Source organism: Cucurbita pepo, chromosome 20 (genome assembly GCF_057944985.1).
Source record: "Cucurbita pepo subsp. pepo isolate OVF chromosome 20, ASM5794498v1, whole genome shotgun sequence".
Lineage (NCBI taxonomy): Eukaryota > Viridiplantae > Streptophyta > Magnoliopsida > Cucurbitales > Cucurbitaceae > Cucurbita > Cucurbita pepo.
Window position 1 is genome coordinate 2,319,089 of NC_141817.1, and position 22,544 is coordinate 2,341,632.

General features: G+C 36.2%; 4 protein-coding genes across 6 annotated transcripts; all 4 read right to left on the reverse strand.

Annotated features, from left to right (window-relative positions):
- Positions 1–185: 185 nt before the first annotated feature.
- On the reverse strand, positions 186–2,966 carry LOC111783203 (uncharacterized). Of its 2 annotated transcripts, XM_087120394.1 has the most exons (2): positions 1,288–2,966; positions 186–484 (listed from the first exon to the last, which is right to left on the reverse strand). In XM_087120394.1, the coding sequence occupies exons 1-2, from the start codon at positions 2,831–2,833 to the stop codon at positions 429–431; spliced, it is 1,602 nt and encodes a 533-aa protein (XP_086976520.1). In that variant the 5' UTR covers positions 2,834–2,966; the 3' UTR covers positions 186–428. The 2 variants fall into 2 exon arrangements, with proteins under 2 accessions (XP_086976520.1, XP_023519872.1); XM_023664104.2 differs by lacking the exon at positions 186–484 and having other exon boundaries at positions 1,085–2,966.
- Positions 2,967–6,892: 3,926 nt separating this feature from the next.
- On the reverse strand, positions 6,893–12,446 carry NDB3 (NAD(P)H dehydrogenase B3). The gene is made up of 10 exons (XM_023664105.2): positions 11,985–12,446; positions 10,332–10,611; positions 9,909–10,115; positions 9,361–9,611; positions 8,972–9,191; positions 8,745–8,849; positions 8,267–8,539; positions 8,056–8,177; positions 7,464–7,583; positions 6,893–7,266 (listed from the first exon to the last, which is right to left on the reverse strand). The coding sequence occupies exons 1-10, from the start codon at positions 12,071–12,073 to the stop codon at positions 7,179–7,181; spliced, it is 1,755 nt and encodes a 584-aa protein (XP_023519873.2). The 5' UTR covers positions 12,074–12,446; the 3' UTR covers positions 6,893–7,178.
- Positions 12,447–13,326: 880 nt separating this feature from the next.
- Positions 13,327–17,688, reverse strand: LOC111783207 (uncharacterized). Of its 2 annotated transcripts, XM_023664106.2 has the most exons (8): positions 17,471–17,687; positions 15,536–16,299; positions 15,187–15,375; positions 14,988–15,096; positions 14,803–14,861; positions 14,571–14,718; positions 13,806–14,090; positions 13,327–13,608 (listed from the first exon to the last, which is right to left on the reverse strand). In XM_023664106.2, exons 1-8 carry the CDS (start codon positions 17,601–17,603, stop codon positions 13,508–13,510), a joined length of 1,788 nt encoding a protein of 595 aa, XP_023519874.2. In that variant the 5' UTR covers positions 17,604–17,687; the 3' UTR covers positions 13,327–13,507. The 2 variants fall into 2 exon arrangements, with proteins under 2 accessions (XP_023519874.2, XP_086976531.1); XM_087120405.1 differs by lacking the exon at positions 13,327–13,608 and having other exon boundaries at positions 13,953–14,090; positions 14,526–14,718; positions 17,471–17,688.
- A 664-nt stretch (positions 17,689–18,352) lies between these two features.
- On the reverse strand, positions 18,353–22,472 carry LOC111783208 (Transducin/WD40 repeat-like superfamily protein). Its single transcript, XM_023664107.2, has 14 exons — positions 22,039–22,472; positions 21,894–21,956; positions 21,706–21,752; positions 21,524–21,604; positions 21,321–21,394; positions 20,490–20,572; positions 20,103–20,209; positions 19,873–20,015; positions 19,746–19,793; positions 19,616–19,668; positions 19,297–19,381; positions 19,139–19,205; positions 18,927–19,037; positions 18,353–18,637 (listed from the first exon to the last, which is right to left on the reverse strand). Exons 1-14 carry the CDS (start codon positions 22,245–22,247, stop codon positions 18,561–18,563), a joined length of 1,248 nt encoding a protein of 415 aa, XP_023519875.2. The 5' UTR covers positions 22,248–22,472; the 3' UTR covers positions 18,353–18,560.
- Between the last annotated feature and the right edge of the window lie 72 nt (positions 22,473–22,544).

Consider the following 22,544-nt stretch of genomic DNA (forward strand, 5'->3'; position numbering starts at 1 on the left):
CTGACGTAGAATCTCTCAGATAAGAGATAAGATACTAATTACTATTAAAAGTTAAGAAACGGATATAGAATCTCATAGATAAGATATTAATTACTATTAAAAGTTAAGAAACTGATATAGAATCTCATCGATACTAATTACTATTAAAAATTAAGAATGTTTCATTCTCCTCTCCAACTGAGGTAGAAGAATCTCACGTATAAGATACTAATTACTATTAAAAAGATCGATGATTTGATACTCGAAGCATGGACCCATCTCTAGGTTGGCACCAAAAATATCAAATATTTATTCGAGGGATCCACACCCATTCATTCACATGCTGGCAATGCATTGCAAGAAGTTTCTTATGTGTAAATGTATGGTCCAGTTGTCAGGCCCTTCGCTGCTTGCTTCCCATATGTCCATTCCTCATCTCTAAAAGCTTATTATATAATATTAATGAATGAGATTGCAAGATCTGGGAATTGGGACTGCCATCGACCTGAAATTATATCCACAATCATTCATGCTTTGATTAGTAACAAGTGATTACATTCATTGCGAGCTTAAACCTTGATCAAGATTATGAACAATCATTCATTTGGTGTTACATTAATGTTTTATTGATATCAAGAAACTGGGTTTGCCTGCCACAACAAACGGGATATAGAAAGGGAAAATACAAAAGATTCACTGCATCTTCACTTCATCCATCACTGTCTTCTCAGTGTCAATGTCCGAAAATGGCAGATATGGGCAGAAGCTTGATTAAAACTGCTCATACTCCGCTGTTGTTTTCAGTGTCTTTTCTTCTCCCCCATGTGCCTCTCTCACCCATCATCAACTACACTCATTTAATGTATTCTCTCTCAATCTCAGGGCTATAATACAAAAGTTTATGTGGGTGGTTGGAGATGATTAAATTAGAGCTTTCTAATCACACTCTTATGAAGCTGTTTCTTGAAAGGTAAGTTTTTTTAATGAACTGGGAAAGATCAGAGACGAAAGTTTTTGGGAATCAAATCAGGTATGGATTGAATAAACAAAATCATGTAAGAAGAAGAAGAAGAAGAAGAAGAAGAAGAAGAAGAAGAGGAGGATATTACATTCAAGAATGCCAGATTCCATTCAACATACTACGGAATTTGTTTGTGGACAATTTTCTGACGAGCTTCTTAGCGTCGTAAACTTCAGCTTCTGCAAGTTTCTCAATGTTTTTCATATACCCAGAATTCACAATCTTTCTTCTACCACTACTGCTTCCTGTTAATGAGTTTAATATGGAAAAGAGGAACCTTTTGTTACCTGAATTTCCCTCCTCTGTGTCCAGCATTTGCAGAAGCATCTCTACGTTTCGATTGTCCTGAGAAAATCTCTTCCTGTTTTTGGGGATCATGACCAATTCTGAGAGTGCCTCGGCTGCCATTTCTCGAACTTCAAACGACTTTGCACCAAGAAACTTGACGAATTCTGGCATGAAACCTCCATCCCCCATTGCTTTCTTGACTTCTTCTGATGTCCCACATAGCCTAGCTGCAACTTTCAGAGCTACTTCTTGAAGAGAAACTTCCCCATTTCGTAAGAAATAAAGAAGATTATCCATGAACCCGTAGTTCATCAAAATATTTACATAACTAATTGATGAGAAACAGAGGTTTTCAATTGCTCGCATCGCTACCTCTAGAGTTTTGGTTGAGGACGAAGATTTTGGATCCAAAACACGAACTAAAGCCCGAATTCCACCGTCTTTAACCAGGAATTTGTTGACTGATTCATCCCCATAAGCTATATTTTGGAGAAAAACAATAGAGTTTATCTGCACAGCTTCATCTTTAGATCGAGCGAGCCTAATAAACGTTGAAATTGCACCTTCTTCAATCATAAATCTCTTGATCTCTTCAACACCAACGAGATTGCTGAGCACCCCACAAGCAGGGCTGATCAATTCTGCTTTGGAATCAGCATTGGAACAGATTTTTAACAGAGCTGTTACTCCGCCATGAGCAGATACAGACCAAGCATTTCCAGAATTCTCCGTGAATTTCATCAAACACCTTGTGGCTATGTTCTTCCCCTCCTCGCTCCCACTTTCCAAAACCCGAATCAATGGCGCAATTACCCCATTTCCAACTAGAACTGGTTTATAAGAATCAAACCCAGAGATTATATGAAGAACTTTCAAAGCCGCTTCTTGGAGTTCTGTCTCGGGAGAGCCAAGAAAATTAACAAGGAGATTCACTATCTCGCCGATTTCTATTATTAGTTTCACATACTTTTCGTCTTCAGTTACAGCAGCGAGAAGATTAACGAGGGCTTGCCTCTTCAGATCTGAACAACCAATCTTCATTCTCGTCACAATATCCCTCACATAAAATCTCATATCATCCTTACAAGCTCCAAGGCCAGGCCTAGAAACGACGATGGCGAACCCTTGCGACAAAATGCCTGCTGTATAAATGTCCGAAAGCTTCTTCGCATGGCGGTCAAATTTCGCACAGATAACATCCAAATCACTTTGCATCAAAAGCTTCCCACTGAAAGAGAGATCAACACACCGGCAAGCGAGATCGCGGCATTCAGTAGCTGTCTCAATCACCTTACGAATTAGGTCAGAGATTGCGGGATTTTCGTCGGAATCACAGTTATCCGCCGCGATTAAGCCGGAATTCAATTCTTCAAGCTTGTCGCGGATTAATTTCCATTTGGAAGAAAATACTTTAACGGAATGAGAAAGAGATATCAAAGCAGAAATTAGGAGAATTACTTGCCGGAGTGTGGGCTTGTCGAGTGAGAAATCCGGCGACTTCGTCGGGCCCGTTTCTACAGGTCTCGGACCCCGTTCTTCTCTCATTTTACTTGTCACTGGAAACGGATTAAAATCATTTTCCGGCGAGTTGACGGTAAATTCTCCGGCGAAGAATCACTGGTCTGAAAGCAAAACGGAAGGTCCGTGATATAGAGCGAGTTATCAAGATTCCAGAGTCTGTGGTGACTGGTTTTTCTCCGCCTTCTTTTAACCCAAAATAAATAACTCCATATTTTAATTCGAGGATTAAAAAAATACCAAAATTGAAAAATTGTTGTATTAATTCATTAATTATATTTAGGCTAAATATATGTATTGATCCTACTTAGCCTTGCAATTAAAAGAAAAATGTTAATGTTTAATTAATATTTTTAGTTTATTAGTTGACTTGTTCAAAAAAATATATATATTATTTAAGAAAACTCGGAATATCTCTTTTTTCCGATATATATCAAGATATTTATAAATTAGGAAAATGAATTATTAATTTTTCTTTCTTAAATGACTTGTTTTCTTTAAATTTGTACTAAATTACATAATCTTAATAAAAATTTATAATCAACAAAATCAAAGTGTAAAAATAAATTTTAAATAAAAAATTAAATTATATATTAAACCTAATTATAGCGAAAAATGGAAATTCGAGGATAAATATAATTATGTTTTAATTTGTTATAATAATTAGTTGGATTTTTATAAATAATTAACTTAGAGAAATAATTTTTACCTTTTACCAAAACTGTAAAAGTAGAAAGTAAATGACCATATAAACCACTGGTCATTGGAATGTTTCCATCCCTTTCTAAACACAAGTTGGATCAAATTGAAGCTATGTGTCAATCTCAACAATTCTATTGATTTTTTTTTTTTTTTTTTAAATGAAAATCTTCTCAACTTTATGTATTATTTTGAAAATCTTATTTTTAGATCACAAGTAATATAATTTCTTTATATTAATCATGTCACATTGTAATAAAAAGAATCTCATCATCACTAAAATAATTCATGAATTGTATATAATAATTATGTTTTAGTGATGAAAATGTTATGAATTATGTGAAACATTTTGGACTAAGATAGAAGTACATCAATATAGAGAATCTCTACCTGTATTGCATATTGATTCATATATCATTAGTCCTATCCCAAAAAAAAAAAAAAAAACGTAAATATTGCTCGTTATGTTTTCATTTCTGTCTTTAATTTTTGATTTAATATACGTAAAACTCAAATAATGAAATATTATATGAGTGAATCGAAACCACGTTCAAATGAGACTAATTTCGAAGATATAAAGTTATAGTTAAAAAAATATTTGAAAATGGAAAGTTATTATGGATAAAAACAAAGTAAATATAACTCTAAAGTTAAGTGTGCAGGTGAGGGGAGACAAAACATGACCCGTATTGATTTGTGGGAATAATCTTCAATCTTTGAAGTATTTTGAAACATGTGAGCGAAAACAAAACATGACCCATGTTAGTTTGTAGAAATAGACGAGTTTTGATACCAATTGACACTAACAACACACCCTTCTAGGTTTTGCTTTTGGTTCCACCGAAAAGGGTGCATACCAATTTGAGCGCACACATATATACTAACGTGAGAGTTCATTTGCATTTCCAACACGTTTATACACGAAAGCAACACGAGATAACAAAACCCTTTAGATCCATAATTGAAATGATGTAAAGAAGCATAAAATCCCAACAATTAAGTTAAAAAAAAAAAAGAAAGGGTAGGTTTGAAATAAGAGTGAAAAAGTGTGCAATGTGTTAAATATAGGACAGCCCTTAATTAGTCCCCACACCCACCATGTGAAGAAGAAGAAGAAGAAGAAGAAGAAGAAGAAGAAGAAGAAGAAGAAAGGAAGAAAGGGGTTTGGTTTGGATATTGATGCCTTGAGTTAACGACACTTTTGTCCCTTTCCTTTGTCTTGTCACTATCCTTTGCTTTATGCACTTTGGTGGAGTGCAAAGGAAAGCTGGGCAATGCCTAAACAACAAAGACAAACCTCTCCCCTTTTGCCTTTTCAAAACCTTTCTTAATTAATCACATAATTTATTTAGCCGACTAATTGTGCGGCTGGACTCAATAATCCCTAAAACTTTGCATTATTTATCTCAAATCAGGATATTATTGTTTTATATTAAACAAAGCCTATTGTATTCCATCCACATTGTATAGCATCGTAGGCCACCATTGTTGGTGGATTTATTGCTCAAATTTGTTGTATCTAACCATATTATATATTCACCTTTTTCCCTTTTCAACCTCTGCCACCTCCTTTCTTTCTTTCCTAACACTATTAATACCCGTAATTATTTTTCAAGATTTTAAAGGGTTAAGATTACGGGTATACAAGTAAGATATGAGAGAATTGTTGGAGGCGGGGAGTGGGGGAGAATTGGGTGTATGTTGAGTTGTAGGTATGGGGGGGGGGGGGGGGGGGGGTGACATTAAAGATTTAATGGAGTGCATATGATAATTTTGGGAGTGTAAAGTAGGGGGTTTCTTGTAAGGGAAAAGGCCATATTTTTGGCCCCAAAATGGGATGTGTGTTAGGTAAGAAAGGGGAAGAGAGAAGGGGTTGAGGAGTAGGAAAGAAGTGAATTTGTTATAAAAATGGGACAACAACAATTACACACAACATTTATATCTATATATGGATGGGCTGTGTATTAGCTTTCAAGATTTAAAAGATCATAATAATAATAATAAAAAATTATAATATATATATATATATATATATATATATAAATAGGGAGCAAAACAAGGATTTAGACTGGTTGGAAAATATAATTTCATCCACGGTCCTATTTATCCAACCTTATTTCCTATCTAAACGAGGAATCTTCTCCCAATTTGGAGCGAGTTCCCTCGAGGCCTCTACCCTATAGATAAAATAAAACATTTCATTTCTTAATTATCCATAATTTTATGTTATTTGTTTAGTGTTAATGCTATCACAAAAGATGAGGATGAGGATGGTAATTAATTAACACAATTTAATTAAGACATGAACAAATACCTAATTAAAACATAATGTTAAAAAGTGTAATTCAAATAATGAAGAAAAAAAATTAAAATATCAATTTCTTTTTTCATAGCGTGGAGGTTCAATACTTATTTTCTAAAGGAAATTTCAACCTTTTTTTTTTTATTATTGCCCTCTTTTTTCCCCTTTTTTTGTTTATAATTTAATCATTTTCCATATGAAAAGCGAGAATGTTCTTTGTTTTTTCTTTTTATGGAGTAATTATTGAATTCTTAAAATTGACTTCTAGGATTTTTTTTTTCTTCCCTCTTCAAATATTCTTTTTAAATTCAGAATTTTATCATTAGTAATTACTTTGAAAACATAAATCTAAAGTTAAAAATATGCAACAATGAATCCAATTTTTCTGCAAAACATCGAAATAAAAACCAAATATGTTGAAGTTCAAAAGTCAACAAATTGAAATAAATACAAAATATTTTTTAAAAAAGGTTGAATTTAAGGCTTAAGACAAAATTCACATGCGATTTGATGAAAAGACTTAGGGCACCGGTATTTGCGGTTTTATATTTAATTAACATCATCTCAAGCACATGGATTCTGTGGCCATAGGGCCCAATATAGAAGGATAAGTACTGGGCCCCATAACACACAAGCGTGGCCCATTAAGCCCTCGTGCTTTCATCCAACGGCTGAGATCCAGCATATACTCGGGATGATATTTTGTGAAAATAATTATATTAAAAACATTACTGTTATTAAATAGTAAATTGTTTGTGTTTCTTTTTTGAGAATAATGAACCATTTATGAAGCTTATATAAAAGTTAAAAAAAGTAAGCTGATATTTCAAGAACATGAGACGTAATATTATGACGTCATAAAGATTTGAAATTTACGGCTATGTCTGACGACTGCCAGCCAAATTTAATTATATATTCCAAAAATAAAATCAGAAGTTGTCTCGAAAAATATTTACAGGTGTGAAAAGTTCAGAGATCAAGTACGCTTTTCACTGGCTTGTGTTGACAGACACTGTCTAATTCTGATATTCTCAGAATAAGATTGTCGTTTAATTTTTGGTTCTTTTTAAGAAAACACTTACACAGGACAAATTTTATTCCTTGTGTTATTATATTGAGAACAAAATCACTAATGTTGAGACAGACAGAACAGAATAACTGCATCAAGTCTCACAAACTCAATTCATGAACTTATTGTAAGCCGTGGGAAGAATGACAAAAAGCTTACTATTACTAAAAAAGAACTAATAAATTCAATGGACCAATACCACCAAAATTATTATTGTACCAACTTTATTGGCAGCCAGCCTGCGGTTCATCTTCGAACTCGAGTGTGAAGGACCAGGGACCAACTCCCTGGTCTCGGTTGATTCATATGCGACTCGAATCTCTTCCAAAAACAAAACGCCTTGTCCAATCCGTTACCACTAGTGCTCTTGTCCGCCAACTAACTTGCTTGCTGAACATCGAGAGAAATACACCAAATAGTCAAGGCCATAGCACATTTAAATGAAAATTCATGGTCTATAATATTTTTGTTGTTAATTTTCCTTTTCACATGCAGCGGGTGAGGGTATTGGTTACTTATCGGACCTAAGACAACCATTTTCTTTAGGAGATTGTAAGATAGCTTTCAGGGTACAGAGGGTGTTTCACCTTGCATAGACAGAATACCAGAGCCACTGAGAGCTGTGGCCAATGGACACCCAATCTCCAGGAAGTTGTGCAGCCGTTTGTTCTCCTCCTAATGGTGCAAATTGTCCAAGATGTTTGTACCTTCAAGGACGATCGTACACAGTGAACAAGTCAGATTCATATAGTTCTTTTCATTCACAAGATTTAAATTTGAAATTGAACTGTCGTAATAGTTAATATCAAATAATGGCAAAGAATGTGACAGTACATAGCTGCATCACACTGTGATATCTGCTGCCCCGGTTTATAGCGACAGAAATATAATGGTTTAATTTCGATAAGCGAGCCCGCATTCACAACAGTTCAGCAGGACGCATATAATCAGGAAAGAGGTTCCTACTCCCAATATACTGAATAACGACAAAATGAGTGGCTGGACTATTTATTGAGAATGAACTCCATCAGGCTAGACGTCTACAAGGTCAAATACCTTTTTATTTATCCCACGGAAAAGAACTTATCCTGTACTAATTACTTTTGGACTTCACGGGTTCACTGACAAAAAATTTCACCTCCCTATCTTTAAATCAAATCAAAAGAGAGACAGTAGTACCTAAAGGGCCGAAAGCGGTGGCGTCCTGATCCCCTAAACCTCAGAGGACCTTCAGGATTGCTTTCGCATTCTTCCATACGGTTAAAACAATGGGCAAGATATGCGCCTTGTTGTGCAGCCACCTGAAATGACGTTTAGATCGGTGTAAAGCACTCTTTTGTGGAACCCGAAATCAGTATCAAATGGTACTTGTCAAGAATATATGGCGAACCTGTGCGGTAGCAGGAAGGTTTTTCATTTGTGAATCAACTTGGGAAAGGGCGGATTTAAACTCTTCAATGTCTAGTGCGATTGATTCCTTTGCCACATCCCCTTTGGATCCTTTTAAAAGATCAACAATGTCGTGCATTTGCTTATTCTTCAAATATAGCTCCACCTGGGGATATCTTTCACATATGTCATCAATGACTTCTTTAAATTCTTTAACTGTTAGTGTCCCAGAATTGTCTTTGTCTGCCTTGATAAAAATTGCTGAAATATCCTCCTGTTAAGAAATTAGGAACAGCCAACGGCAAAGGAACAAATGAGGCCAAGAAAATCAAATAATTATGAGAAAACTGGTAGATAGGTTTTATAAAACTAGGCATGAACCAGTATACAATGTACACTAGCATAAACTATTGAAAATGAGATAATACAAATAAGCAAAACATGACCATAAAACTTTCAAGAGAAAAGGGTATACTGACCATGACTCTTCGCTGATTTATAGTAGCGCAGTCACCAAGTGCGTATACATTGTCACATCCCTCAACTCGAAGCCATTCGTCGGTTGCCAAAGCACGCCTGTTAGCCTATACACATTAATCAAATATCAGCTATAAAGTGGAAAGAAGCCGAAGAAGGGAAGGCAGCAACAAGTATTAGTCAGGTAGACTGGTCAAATTATTATAGTAGAGGTTTTCAATAAACTAACCTGACCAATCTGTGTCATAAAGTCCTTTATGATCGGACGCGTTCCTATTCCAGTTGACCATACAGTCATTCCATAAGGCATAGAGGATATTTCTCCATTCTTCATTTCCTTGGTAGAAATCTCTTTATCAGTTACCTTGATTACCATCGATCCTGTCTTAACATCAATACCATCTCTACGGAATTTTTCTTCAGCAAAAGCAGTAATTCTTTTGTCAAACCTACAACAGCATGAGAGTTTTTTTAATATACAAAGTGAGTAAATTTTTTTTCATCCAGGCATTAGGAAACTCCATTTGAAATAATGGAATGATAGGGATTGAGGATATTCCGAATCTATGAAAATATTTAAGCACTCAGCAGAGGAGAATGACAAAGGTTCAATCTTACATGTTCAAGATATGATCTCCTGCCTCAAGAAGAGTAATTTTTACAAAATCCTGAAGTCCAGGATATAACTTGACCAAGTCCTCATTAACAAAATCATGAAGTTCTGCTGCAAATTCCACACCAGTGGGGCCACCACCAACAATAGCAAAATGAAGAATTTTCTTTCTATCTTCTTCATCCAGGGTAGGCAGGCTTGCCCTCTCAAAGCAATCAATTACAGTTCTTCGTATTCTCTGAGCATCTTCCACTTCCTAAAAACAATTCTCAGTAATTAGTCATAAATCAGAATTAATAGACACAGAGGAATTCGGCCACAAAACAATCAACTTTCACTGAGTTCTCGATCTTCTTCTTTTTCCTGTGAAGCGCTTCTACCAAAAGCATTTTACAGAGGGGAAAACGGTGTTCGTGAAGCTGCACAAACTCAATATAAATTTTTTGGTACTAACGCCGATACTGTTACTGCTATTACTACATGTAAATATGTAAAAGTAAAATTGGAATATTAAAATAAGAAGCACCTCTTTACAGGAGGCGAAGCATGTTACCTTTAAGAAATGGCAATTCTCCACAACGCCAGGAGTATTGAATGTATTAACTTGTGCTCCCACAGATATCACCAGGTAGTCGTAGTCCACAACAAATTCCTTTTTTCCATTCAGATTGTTGTTTTCGTTAGATCGGCAGTAGAGTTTTTTGTTTTTAGCATCAATCTTGTAGCATTCTGCTTCATTGAATCTAATGTCTACCCTTTTCTGATCAAAGGAAAAGCAAGAAGACCATCATCATGTTAATAGATTATTAAGACACGGTAAAAACACCTAACATGTGACTTAGGTGAAAGGTAGAACCATACTCCTTGAAATGGTTCTTAAAGTTAAATATCAAAGTGAATTTCTTTTTCCAAACATCTGAATGTATGCTCGCATGTTTTTCTTTTCCATTGCTTTCCTATCAGAAATAATCAATACCTTTCTCACAATGTTGCGAATGGGTTCAACAATGCTACGGGCTTCCACTGTACCACATGTAACACTTGGTAATAATGGGGTGAACGCAAAATAATTTCGAGGTGATATCACTTGAACCTCATACGACGGATCTTTAATATTCTTCAAGAAACTTGTTCCCGCCCAACCAGTTCCAAGCACTACCACCTTCTTCTTTTTCTCATCTACATTGGCTTTAGATGCAATACTGGGTACCCCATTCGTTGGGTTAGCATCAGCATATGCTACAAGGCTCCCCCCACTGCAGGAGAAAAGAGTGCATCAAAATATGATTAAAGACGTAGTGGAAAAATGACATTTAAAAATGAATAATATCTAATCTGGGGATAGCTTGGACATGGAGTAGGCCTCATGAGAATTTTCCTCTCACTAATGGGTGAACCTAGTTGAAAATAGAAGAGATAGCACCAAACGAATGAGAGTGAGTCTCAAGCTCAGTCCTAACTCCCAAGTGATGTATACAATGTAGTTGAGCTCTTTCATATCACCCACCAACTTTCGGAGAATTCACTTATTAATCCTTGTTTCTAAATTGGAGTTCTCGTGAGGGTCTAAGGAGAAGGGAATGATCCGGTATTCCGAGTTCTTTCTCACCGCTCATTAAGTGCATCAAATCAGATTTGTAAGCAATGTTCTTAATCAGATGATGTTTAAGATTAGAACACTCTCCCATACTAGCTGCAGCTTTTTAAAGAATTGATTAGTCTACCCTTCATCAATTGTGAAATTATCAAGAATGAATCAGCAGAGTAATTTAGTAATGTATCTTTTTGACTTAAAAGTTGATGGTAGCATGTTAAGGAAGCATCGACAGAGAGATTCGTACAATAGAGTAACAAAATATAGCACCTTCGATTTTTAATAGCAATGGAATGTTTGATCTGCAGAGGCTAGCAAAGCAGGATGGCTCCCCCTTAATTTGTCATAATTCATAAAAGTAGATATAAAATGCTCAAAATTTTGTAGTTCGACTCTAATTTTCTTAGTAAACTTTCATATTAAAATATCTTATAGAAATCAAGTTAGCATGCGAAATGTTGCCCCTCCCCAAGAAAATCTCTATCTACGGCCCTGTTCATCTATATCTCGGATCGTAATACTCAAACAATTAGTCAGCTAAATAGGATGTGAAACAATGGAATTCCTAAAGACAAGAGACTAAACCGATACAGAGAGAATCTGAATTCTTCAGCGACAGATCCACTTCAAATTGGGCCATGAAACAATTTGAAAAGCAAAGCAGACACGTATTCCCAAGGCATTTGGAGCCTTGAGCTCAGCGTGGGCCTGATATCATGGCCACCATCGTAAAAGATAATCGATGGTATATAATTCAAATCCATTCAGAAAAATCACTCGTACAGACAACAGTGAAAACAGAGCATGGTTGGTCCTCGTGTTTTACCTTGTCGCCTTATGTCAATAACAAAACACTTACATTCACACGAGAACATATTCCTGAAATTATAACGTTTTCAATTGACAAAAAGTAATTCCATTAATACAACAGCGAATCAGAACAAACCATAATTAATAAGTTCTTCACACATTTAAACCACAGATTCAAATCAAGGAAACAACACAAACAATCAAGTAGAATTCCAAAGAAGATACCTAACGGAGACAAGAACAAGGAGCCTGGAAAACGACGGATGGTCCCGAAAAAGTCTGGAAACTCTGTTATAGAAAGCGTACGTTGGCATATCTTCGCTGCAAAAGCCGTATGTTCTTCGGCGCCTCAGAAATAAATGTACAGATCCCCAAGAACTCTGGAAACAATTTTACGAAACGGCAAAATTTAAGAGTAGAAAAAGTTCGGTAGAAAAAAGTAAGAGAGAGAGAGAGAGAGAGAGAGAAAGAGAGAGTCGTGGGTTAGCTTCCAAGTGAATTGGAAAGTCAGAGTCGGTGGGAATAAAAGAATCAGCCGAGAAATGGGAACGTGATCTGTGTTTCGCGTTGGCGGTGGCTCCCATGTTCACTGACTTGCCGCGCAAGTCTTGGAAGCACCTTGCCTCTGGAGGCGCTATTATGCTGTGCTGCGCTGCGCAGCGCAGCCACTGCTTTGTAACCCGTTTCGCTTTGTGGTTTTGTTTTTGAAATTTATAAACCTTAAAATTATGTCATTTATTTCCAATCTCAAATTTCAACCAAACTTATAAATAATTTATTGATTTATGAATTAGTTTAAAGAAAAAAGAGTGCGTCCAAGAATGTCACGTAAAATACACCGACGGCTGTCGTGCGTCCAAGAATATAATAGTGTAAGCTTTGATTGCATCAGCCACCTGCTATTTTCTTTAAACCAAAAAGGAACAAAATTAGGCTTCGCTGCCAATGCCATCCTTCTCTCCTTATGTTTCAACTTGCATTAAATATATTTATTCTCATTAACAGATTTTTTTTTTTTTTTTTCCATTCCTTAAGTATGTCCGATCATTAAATGCTTAAGGAATGACATCATCATACAATTTAAAGTAGAAATTTTATTGAATTTGTCAATCTCTAATATATTAGTCTTTTTAAGTCTCGTTGCGAACAACTTCACAACATTTTAATCTAAATTCTTTCGTAAAAATATCTACGAATTTCTAATGATATAGTATTGTCTTTACATAATATTCACATATTATGGTACAATCCTCATAAGTTTGAACCGATTCTAGATACATGCACCACTTGCATTATTTTGAACCAATTTCAAACTTCATGTGAATACATTTTATTTTTACATCTCTAACAAGCAAAATACTTGAGTCGGATATCGGGGGAAGAAAAAAGTAATATGATGACATTTGTGGAACGCCTTGCATGAATTGATAACGATCAACAACGTTTATAACAGCAGCAGAAAAGCAACTCATTTTGAGATGTTTGTCAAAACAGAGTTAAACAATGACGAAGAAAAGTTCTTCGTGGTTTTCTAGCTTCCCTACTTGGCTAATGAAACTACAAAAAGTATGCAGAGAAACAACGGTGCCTCTGTCATATCACCAGCTGTAAAGATCGTATTTACATTATTTACTTGTCCATGCATGTATGGAGCCAGAATAATTACAATGGTTCACGATTTCGACTCTGATTAATACATTATGTATGCATCGAAAAGACGATCCATGAGCCCATGAAATAGCAGGGAATCAGTAGTACCTTGGACGTGGGGAGGCATAACCTCTACCATAAGGCATATTGGAAGGAAATTGATATGCGGGTCTTGGAGGTGGGGTTCCATACGGTGGACCTGAATGTAGTCACATAATTAGGAATGGTCGATAAGCACCCTCCCAAAGAAATGAAGATATAGAGAAGGAAGAACAAATTGGGTTTCTGAAGGTAAATACCCACTTACATGCAAAGCGGTAAGCTTTTCATCTTTTTTATTTTCTTGTTGGAAAATATCACATGCAGAAGCAGGGTGCAATCAATTAAAGAACTAACCAGTGGTAGGGAAGGAATAAGCTACATCAGCGTATTCCCATGGGAAGAGTTCACCCATTTGACGACTGTCTCGGAAATGTCCACCAATGCTGTAAGGATCACTCCCTGGATAACTGTGAAGCGGATGGCTACTTGGACCAGGGTACCTGGTTTCACCAATCAAACTCTCGTATGGTCTGTGAAGGGGAACAAACCTAGGTAAAGGAGAGTACATATTTTCTTGATGTACTTCAGAAATAAATCTTGGATTTCCATATTGTCTAGCATCTGATACACCACGTAGACCTGAAAAAAGAAAGAATGTTATAGATGAATCTAAACATCAGAATAAACTCAAGATGCAACCACGGTGACCAACACGCTTAATATAATGATCCGATTCATATTGCATATGGGTGAAACATGGAAATATGTGCAAATTGAACAAAGTATTTTGTATCCATATATATCTCATTTGTATAACATAAGAGATCACGGAAAATGCAGATTGCACGTCTCTGTATGTTTTACTGAGAATAGAAAACTTGTGAAAAAAAAAAATATTCACTCTACAGGACAAAGTAGAAGAAATATTTAACAGATAAACAGGAAACTTCAAATAAAATGGTTGGATTACTTGTGACAAAAGATCTCTGGAAGGTGACAAGAATAAGGGCTAAGCTGTAATTATAACGACCATCAAGTTAAATGGATGCATGGTCAGTAAAACAAAAAACGTACAGCCACTGTTTTAATCAGAGAGGCCCGACAAGAAGTGAAAGGCACCTTGATTTTGAGATGAAGGTAAAACATGAGGAGCAGTACTAGCTTTAGAAAATGACGTTAAGTTGTCGCGTGATTCAGATGTTAGAGCACGTTTCATCCCATCCAAATACCTTTGAGACTCTGCACGATCAAGTTCTACAAATATAACCTAACAAAAAGAGGACATATATTATGATGTCTATATCATTACACTTACGCACAAACCCTTAATAGCTACGTATGGTGAAATTACCTCATCAAAATATTCTTCAGAACCAGGCATGTTCTTGCTGGTGGGCAGGATAAAATTGGCTGCATGATGATAATGATCCCAATGGTAAGCAACAAAAACCACAGTGATTATACGATTTGCAACATATGTTTTCTAGCAGCTATATGGAGACACTTCAATAGATCCAAAGAGAGAATTTAACAGACCTAACATTTCATTCACTGCATCAGCTGGTACTTCTTTCCCCATTTCTCTAAATCTTTCAGCCGATCGACGCTGCAACTCCTCGGGCCTTGGGAATACCACAACAGCAATCTGAAAACCAGAATGAGAGAAAAAAAAAATGATGATAATAATTAAAAGGTTACTGAAACCTAAATGATCCAAAAGACTTAAACTACATACTTTCTGGAAGTACACAAATGGTTTCAGTTTCCGTTTCCGGGCATTTTTGTAAACATTTGTTTGATCAATTATGTAATTGCGAGGTATGGTAGCTGCTCTAGACAAAAGTATGTTGAAAATCCCAGTTGCTTGGTCCATCAAACAATCAAAACGTTGTCCATAATTATGTTTTCGCAATAGACCTGGCAACTGTTAGAAAAATTCAACTCCTGTCAGTCTTTCATGTAACATAATAATGAACCCCAAAATGATGCTAGGCAAACCAAGTGGGGGATAGAAATCAAGAAGCAACCCCCATATAGTAGCTAGCGGGTCATGCAACATGAAGAAATAACTAACAGTTCAATACCTTCATTTGATCCAGAATTAGATTAGTCCCAAGCAAAATATAGCGTTTCTCAGGATGTTGATCTGCCCATTTCTTGGCCCATGTACTTTTTCCAGAAGCCGGTAGACCCACCATCATCATGACTTCACAATCTCTTACATTATTAAAAGTAGACCCTATCAATGCATTGTTATCATCCAAAGCAGTGGCCCACGGTTTAAAGCCTTCTTCTGGAACAAGCCCCTCTTCAACACTGAATTGTAACTGGACCTCAACATTCTTCAACAATACATGAGGAAAAAGTGCTGATTCCCATCGAAGCTTCCCCAATGGAGAATCCACTACTCCAAGGCCTCTTGGACCGGCATCAAATTGTATTGCAGTACCCAACCATTTGCCATTTTTGGAAAATCCAATAGAAGCCAGAGGATTGCTTTCAAGATTTACAGCACAAACAATGGTATCACCAATCCCAAACTTTTCACCATAGTCAGAAAATTTTCCAGCATTTGAGAACTTTCCTGTGCCACCAAATCCAAAACTTTGTTTAGTTTCTCCAAGATTACCCACTGGACTGTCCCCTATGGAAATGCCGAGACGACAAAGATGCTGCTGATCTGGAGCAGTATCGTTCATTTCAACTGGCTGTAAAGAGATAATCTTGCAACCAAAACAATATTTTCCACCAGTAATACCAACGGTGGCCCGAGCACCGGACCAGCAGTAAGCAAAACCTTGCTCATAAAGAGCTGATCCTCGAAGACCATCACTTTCAATCTTGAAATCTGGAAACAAAAATAGCCAACACAAGTCAATATAAACCGTATTTTTCAATAAGAACATGGAAACAAATTATAAAATGTCACTTCAATAATTTGCTTCTTTTGTCAAGAAATAAATGTCTTGATGGATGTGTACAAAACCGTTAGCTACCAAATGGGGAATATTTTTCAAATCACGGGTAAAAATCTTAATATCTGTTAACTTCAGTAAGAACAGCTCTTTTATTTGAAGTTTTCTTTCTACCTGAAGGACATGACCTTTGCACTATGACCCACTAAAATTTATTTCCACAAGGAAGACGAAGGATACACGCTATAAAAAATTTCATAACCAGGTACCATGAAAGGAAGCAATGTAAATAGAAAAGGAGAAAGAACTAATCCTGTCATAGTTTGATAAAGTAACTACCACATTTTACAAGTCAAACTCTACTACCCGAAAACCTGCATGGGAAAACTCTTCTCCTCAACCAAGTGGTGGAGCCAACAAATTTCTTGGATAGGGACAATTTAACTTCTAACTTTTATACCTATGATCTTTCCGTTGTAAAAATTTGGGAGGTACCCTCCTTCCTTCTTGGCTCCGCTCACGCTTCAACCTAACACATTAATTTAGGATAGCACCTGCCCTCCATGTATAAAAACAAGAAAAAACATAATACTATTTTTCGTTCTCTACTTTTTTTTCCCTCCCTTGAACAGTTTCATAAATTTTTCTACCGAACAAGTTTTCTACGTACAACAATATATGTTTTCCTAGAAATCACCGTTCAAAAATTTTCCCAAGGCTATGCCCAGTTCAGATAATAGAGAGTGGGGCAGGAAACCACATAAGAGACGAGTGCCTAGAAATTCTTCAAAACTTGTAATCTCCATGATAATTTAATAATAATCAAACTAAAGGGCAAGCATGCATTTTAAGCTTAGGTCCTAAACCAATAAATAGAAGCTAATTAGTATTCAAGTGACCAGCAAACACACTCAAATTATAAATGTATGCAATTTATATAAACCACGAAATGTGAGACTCGAGCAAACGGGAAGGGAAGAGATGAGAAGGAGATCCAAACAGTTTAATTCGGTCTTGCATCCAACGGTACGATTTCAATACAAAATAATATAGGATGAATACAACAAGAAAGAAAAGATAGCCTTCCAGACAGAAAAGAAATACCTAAGTCGCAGTCGGCTGGGTTGAGCACCACTGGATGCTGCCCCTTCAACTCGGAAGCATCTGAAACACAGGAAAATTTGGCTTTCTTCGCCTCATGATCGTCTTCTTGGTGACGGCGTTTAATGGACGCCATTGCCCAACTTCAGAGCGGTAAGAGCCCAAACTGGAGTTGCCGCGCGAAGGATATCACCCGCGCTCTCGTCGCTGCTTGTGAACCTGTTCTTAATTTTTATAAGAATTGCTTGATGTGGGTTGGATCATTCCAACCCGACTTAAGAAATCGGGTGCCCTTTTAACCCGACCCGCATATAATGGTTAAAATATCATGTTCCACATTAATATTAGGGTTCAATGGATATTTCCAATATTCCTTATTAAAACCATAAATATATATTTTAAAAATCACCTATATAAATATAAATACTAAGATTGGAAAGTGAAAATAGCTTAATTATTAACTTAAATCATTTTTATAAATTATTTCAAATGATATACCAGTTAGAACTAAACCTCTATAATATTACAATAAAATTAATTTTCATTCATTGTTGCTGTAACAAAATAATAAAAAATAAAATATTATATAACTTAATGACGTGTTAAATTATAAATACACGTAATTTGCACAAAATCTTACCAATTTCATTTTAGAAATTTTTTACTTTAATTTTTTTCCCATAAATCTAACAATACGCTAAAAGAGAGATTCAAATTTTAATTTTTTTTGACGAAAAATATCATCATAACTCGACCGGTCAAAATATTCTTATTTCACTTTTACAAAAGATATTAAAAAATTAGTTTCTAGAAAAATAAAAAATAGCTAGAAAACTTGGGTGTTGAATTGGGTTTTAGATTTTGCCAATTTGAACATAGAACATCTGTGAAAATATGTTCCTCTTCCTTGGATGTTCCAAATGTAGAACACAAATTTGTCCTCTTACCAAAATCAGACAGCTCCAGACACAGAATGTTTTACGATAATTACGCAGCTGTACAGTTCGCTTGCAAAATTGCAAGATTATGTTCATGCAAGCTACAAATTCAATGAACAAAAACATAATTCAGACCTTGGCTTGGATTCTGGCTGTCAATTGGTGTTGATAGCATCACCATCTCCCAACGAAGCAAAATTAAAACTCCAAACAGAAGCACAGTTTTCATCACCTAAATAAAGCCCAGAAAACATATTAATATAGCATCTGAGAACCGATGACAATGTTGAGGATTGTTAGGAGAGGAGTCTCAAATCGGTTAATTGAGGAGTTGATCATGAGTTTATAAGCAAGAAATACATTTTCATTGGTACATGGCATTTTCAGAAAATCAAAAGAAAAATCATGAGACCTTATGCTTAAAATGGATAATATCATACCATTGTAAAGAGTCGTTATTCCTAACCGACGGTAATAAAAACAAAAGAAAGAATAGATGGTCTTGAGGTTAGAGAGAATACCACGCAAACATAAATCCCCATCATCATTGTCAGGTCCTATAAATCTTCGGTGACCTGATGATGTGACAGTCATTGGCATATATGGATGAAAAGAAAACCCATTAACTGTGTCTGCAGGGAGTACACAACGTAGGAGAAGTGAGTTAGAGCCAATACGAATACGGTAAATATAAAACCAAGTGGTAGTTCTTGTCAAAATGAAAATGCAATACCTTGTGCTGCTTGAAAACTTGTTACCCACTGCCCGGTTTGAAGATCATATACATGAACAAAACCATCCTACAGGTCAAAATGTAAACAAAACCACTCAGGTTAAGATTGATTAAATTAATATCAAGCAAAATAATATAAATAAAAGCTGACAGTATACCTGACCACCTGTGCCAAGATGTTGGCCACATGGCTCAATATCAAAAAATATCCGTTGGTTGGTATGTGCAGATGATCTGTATAGTCTGATGACAAGTAGAATGATGTGATAAGGAAACCTATATTTCATCATTCACAGTAACCGGAAAACTTGAATGGGTTGCCATCACAAACAAAAGAAACAGCATTTTAAAGCTGCAGGCCTTTGTTGAACCAGTAGAATTTTCAAGTTCTAGGTATACTAAATTCATTGCTTGTTCCCTATAGCGGTGAGATTACTTATAAGGCATAGCCATTGCAGTTTTTAAAGAAGCACTTACTTGTAAACAACATCTACAGATTTGCGAATATCCCAGCAAAGTATATATGGGTCCTTCAAGAAATTTCGGAAAAAGGTATGTTAGAATACAGGTCACAATGCAAGAAAGAACGTCACATAAGATCTTATACCTTTCGACCTCCAGTGTATAGATAATTTCCATCTTTTGAAAATTGGATCTGGACAAAACATAACATCACTTTGATAGGAATATAAATTAAGACCACGTTAAAAAGTAACAACAAAAACCTCCCCTACATGTGTAATTCCACCTTCTTGACCATGTAGAACATATAACAACTCCATATTGTCTTCCCTATAGATTCCGGTGGTCTGGCTATAAGAGCCCAAGGCAAGCATTCCATTGTGTGTAGGAGAAAAGGCAATTGCAGATATGATGCCTGATCATAACAAATGGTCAAAAGATATGCCCTGGTCTATCAATCAGCAAACATTCTCTATGGGTACACTAAGTCTAAGATAACAACCTGTTTGACCTTCCTTATTTCCTTGCAGCGTCGAGTGTTGCCCAAAATCTCTACCAGGTCGATGCAAATCAAATATTCTCACTAATTTGTTGTATCCAGCAAATATTCTAATCCAAAAAAAAAAAAATAAAGAAGAAGAAAAAGATGATAGCATTTTTTGAAAAACAGAAGAGGAGGCGTCTCAATCAGGCATATCATAAGCTTGTAGGGATGATATCTATCTTTGATAATGAAGTTATAAAGACACCTTATAGGCGATCTTAGACATAACACGATGTAAAATAAAAAGGACACCGTTCATGCATGATGACATCATAAGACACCCGAACAGCCATTCACGAGCCCTTTACATATACAGTGGATAAGAGAAGCAAAGATAAAACCTACTTGGTTCCAGCTGGATTAAATGAAATTGAAAAGGCAGCAGTAATTTCATCCATGGCATCATAAGCTCGATATGTACAGCGCAGCTGCAATACATGGTTAAAAAAAAAAATCTTCAAATAATGGGACCAACTTCTTCAATCACTAATTTTAGCTTCAGGAATTCTAAAACTACCATCGATGTCATGCAAGAATTTACTTTTAACTCCTAACAAGAAAAACAGGAAAAAAGGAACGTTCATAATGGGCATTTCTAAGGTGATGTTGGGCTACCCAATAAACTAATGGAAGATGTGTGGCAGCCCCAGCCACCCACACCTGGCAAGCAACCATGGCAATGCCTTCAATAATTAATAGGCACTCTCCTTAATTATCTGAGGTTTTGCAATACAGATGAAGAGCATAATCTTGAACTTTTTTTTCCTAAAGACTTGAGTAAGATGTCTTCTTGCGTTCACAATCTCTTGAAAATAAGGGAGATCATCAAAACAAAAACATATCATACAGCTTTTCAAGTGCATTAGACAAACATACAATTTTTCTTACCGCTATAATGACACTCTAAGCTAACATGTTCACATACTTCACATCATGTCATGCATATTTTCAAACACATATCTCAACTCACTCAAATAACACCTTTTGTTCGTCTTATGCACCCCAAGCAAGCATAAAAAATTTGTCATCTGCGCTTACATTTGGAAGTCATAAATGCTAGTCGTAATATGATGAACCCACACTACATGTCAAAAGGCTATTTGAAACGGTAATCACAATCCGACTCCAATACAATGGATTCATATTTTGAAGAAAGTACTCGTAAAGCCAAAGTACCTCGCCTGATGCAGCATCCCAGAGATGAATTGGATGGTCGCGTGTGGTACTTGCAAAGACGCATGTAACAGGGTCTAAGGTGTCAACCAACTTTCACATCAGAATTCAATTAACAGTGTCGTCAATGATTATACAAATTGAAACAGAAAGGAAAACCTTTCAGCTCCAAGGTAGAAAAAACCATGAATTTGTCTAAGGAGCACCTGAAGCAGACATGTAAGGATACCAACAGAAGTCATAGACTGACTCCCCTTCATCCACAACAAGGTTGGAAGTAAAAGAATCTGCAGACAGTGTAGCACATGAATGACATCATATTAAAAAAAGTAGATATCAAATTCCTCAAGAAGTAGGCCATAATCCCTCTATTCAAGCGCAGGCTTACCCTCTTCACCAGCTACATTGCCGGAAATATCGTTGCCGTAATCTGGCCTGCATAACAGTGTAGTTTAGCAAGCATTCTATTCTATTCCATCATAAAAAAAAATCTAACATATCTAAAAGATATTCTTAAATTCCACTTTAAACAAGTCTTTCAACATTCATATACAGGTTGATTACTGAAGACTTTACAGGTTGAATCTGCGAAGACTATTGTCCTCAGAGCTCGTAAGAAAACACGACCCATCAGGTGACCTGTAGCAAGTTATAACTCGAAGATTTCATAAGAAAGAAGAGTAAGGAAGAACAATGAAGACGGAGAACACAGACAATATACCATTTTATGCCCTTGAAGAAGTTGTTAGGGTTCGGACCAGTCCGAAACTGGTTGTAGAAATGGTAAGTCCTCTGTGGAGGGGAATCGAATTGAATCACTGGCCACGAGTATGATTGCTGCTCTTCGTTCATGGCAGCTTCCGCGGCTTCCCCAGCCGGATTGGACCTGTTTTCTTCCTCCTCCACTAACATCGATTCTGTTTCAGACATTGCAAGAACTCCTAAGCAGCAATCCGTATCCAGTGTTCCTTCGTTCCGCCACTGCCGCCAAAACAACGATTCAGAGAAAAATCGATCAAAACTAAACCACTTGGGCTCCTTTTGTGGGCTTTCGATAATTTCCCAGAAGAAAGTTTGTTGACCGAATTGAAATTCGTACTAGAAATGATGCAAAATAAACCCAATGATCGCTCTCTTTTAGGAAACTCTCATTTTCTTTTTCAATCTTTTCAACTTCTCAATGCAAGTTAAATTTTGACAAAATTTGTTAGCAAACAAATAGCTTTA

What these genes read in the sequence shown, in the direction of transcription:
- LOC111783203 (XM_023664104.2), bottom strand. Translation starts at nt 2,833, where the DNA reads ATGAGAGAAGAACGGGGTCCGAGACCTGTAGAAACGGGCCCGACGAAG.
- NDB3 (XM_023664105.2), bottom strand. Translation starts at nt 12,073, where the DNA reads ATGCCAACGTACGCTTTCTATAACAGAGTTTCCAGACTTTTTCGGGAC. An exon ending in TTCGCAACATTGTGAGAAAG is followed by an intron (nt 10,116 to 10,331) that starts GTATTGATTATT and finishes TCCTTTGATCAG; the next exon opens with AAAAGGGTAGACATTAGATT. An exon ending in TTATGACACAGATTGGTCAG is followed by an intron (nt 8,850 to 8,971) that starts GTTAGTTTATTG and finishes TAATGTGTATAG; the next exon opens with GCTAACAGGCGTGCTTTGGC.
- LOC111783208 (XM_023664107.2), bottom strand. Translation starts at nt 22,247, where the DNA reads ATGTCTGAAACAGAATCGATGTTAGTGGAGGAGGAAGAAAACAGGTCC. An exon ending in TTTAATCCAGCTGGAACCAA is followed by an intron (nt 20,210 to 20,489) that starts GTAGGTTTTATC and finishes TTTTTGGATTAG; the next exon opens with AATATTTGCTGGATACAACA. An exon ending in ATCTTGGCACAGGTGGTCAG is followed by an intron (nt 19,206 to 19,296) that starts GTATACTGTCAG and finishes TTTGACCTGTAG; the next exon opens with GATGGTTTTGTTCATGTATA.
- LOC111783207 (XM_023664106.2), bottom strand. Translation starts at nt 17,603, where the DNA reads ATGGCGTCCATTAAACGCCGTCACCAAGAAGACGATCATGAGGCGAAG. An exon ending in CCCAGCCGACTGCGACTTAG is followed by an intron (nt 16,300 to 17,470) that starts GTATTTCTTTTC and finishes TTTTGTTTCCAG; the next exon opens with ATTTCAAGATTGAAAGTGAT. An exon ending in ACCTTCATCTCAAAATCAAG is followed by an intron (nt 14,091 to 14,570) that starts GTGCCTTTCACT and finishes TTCTTTTTTCAG; the next exon opens with GTCTACGTGGTGTATCAGAT.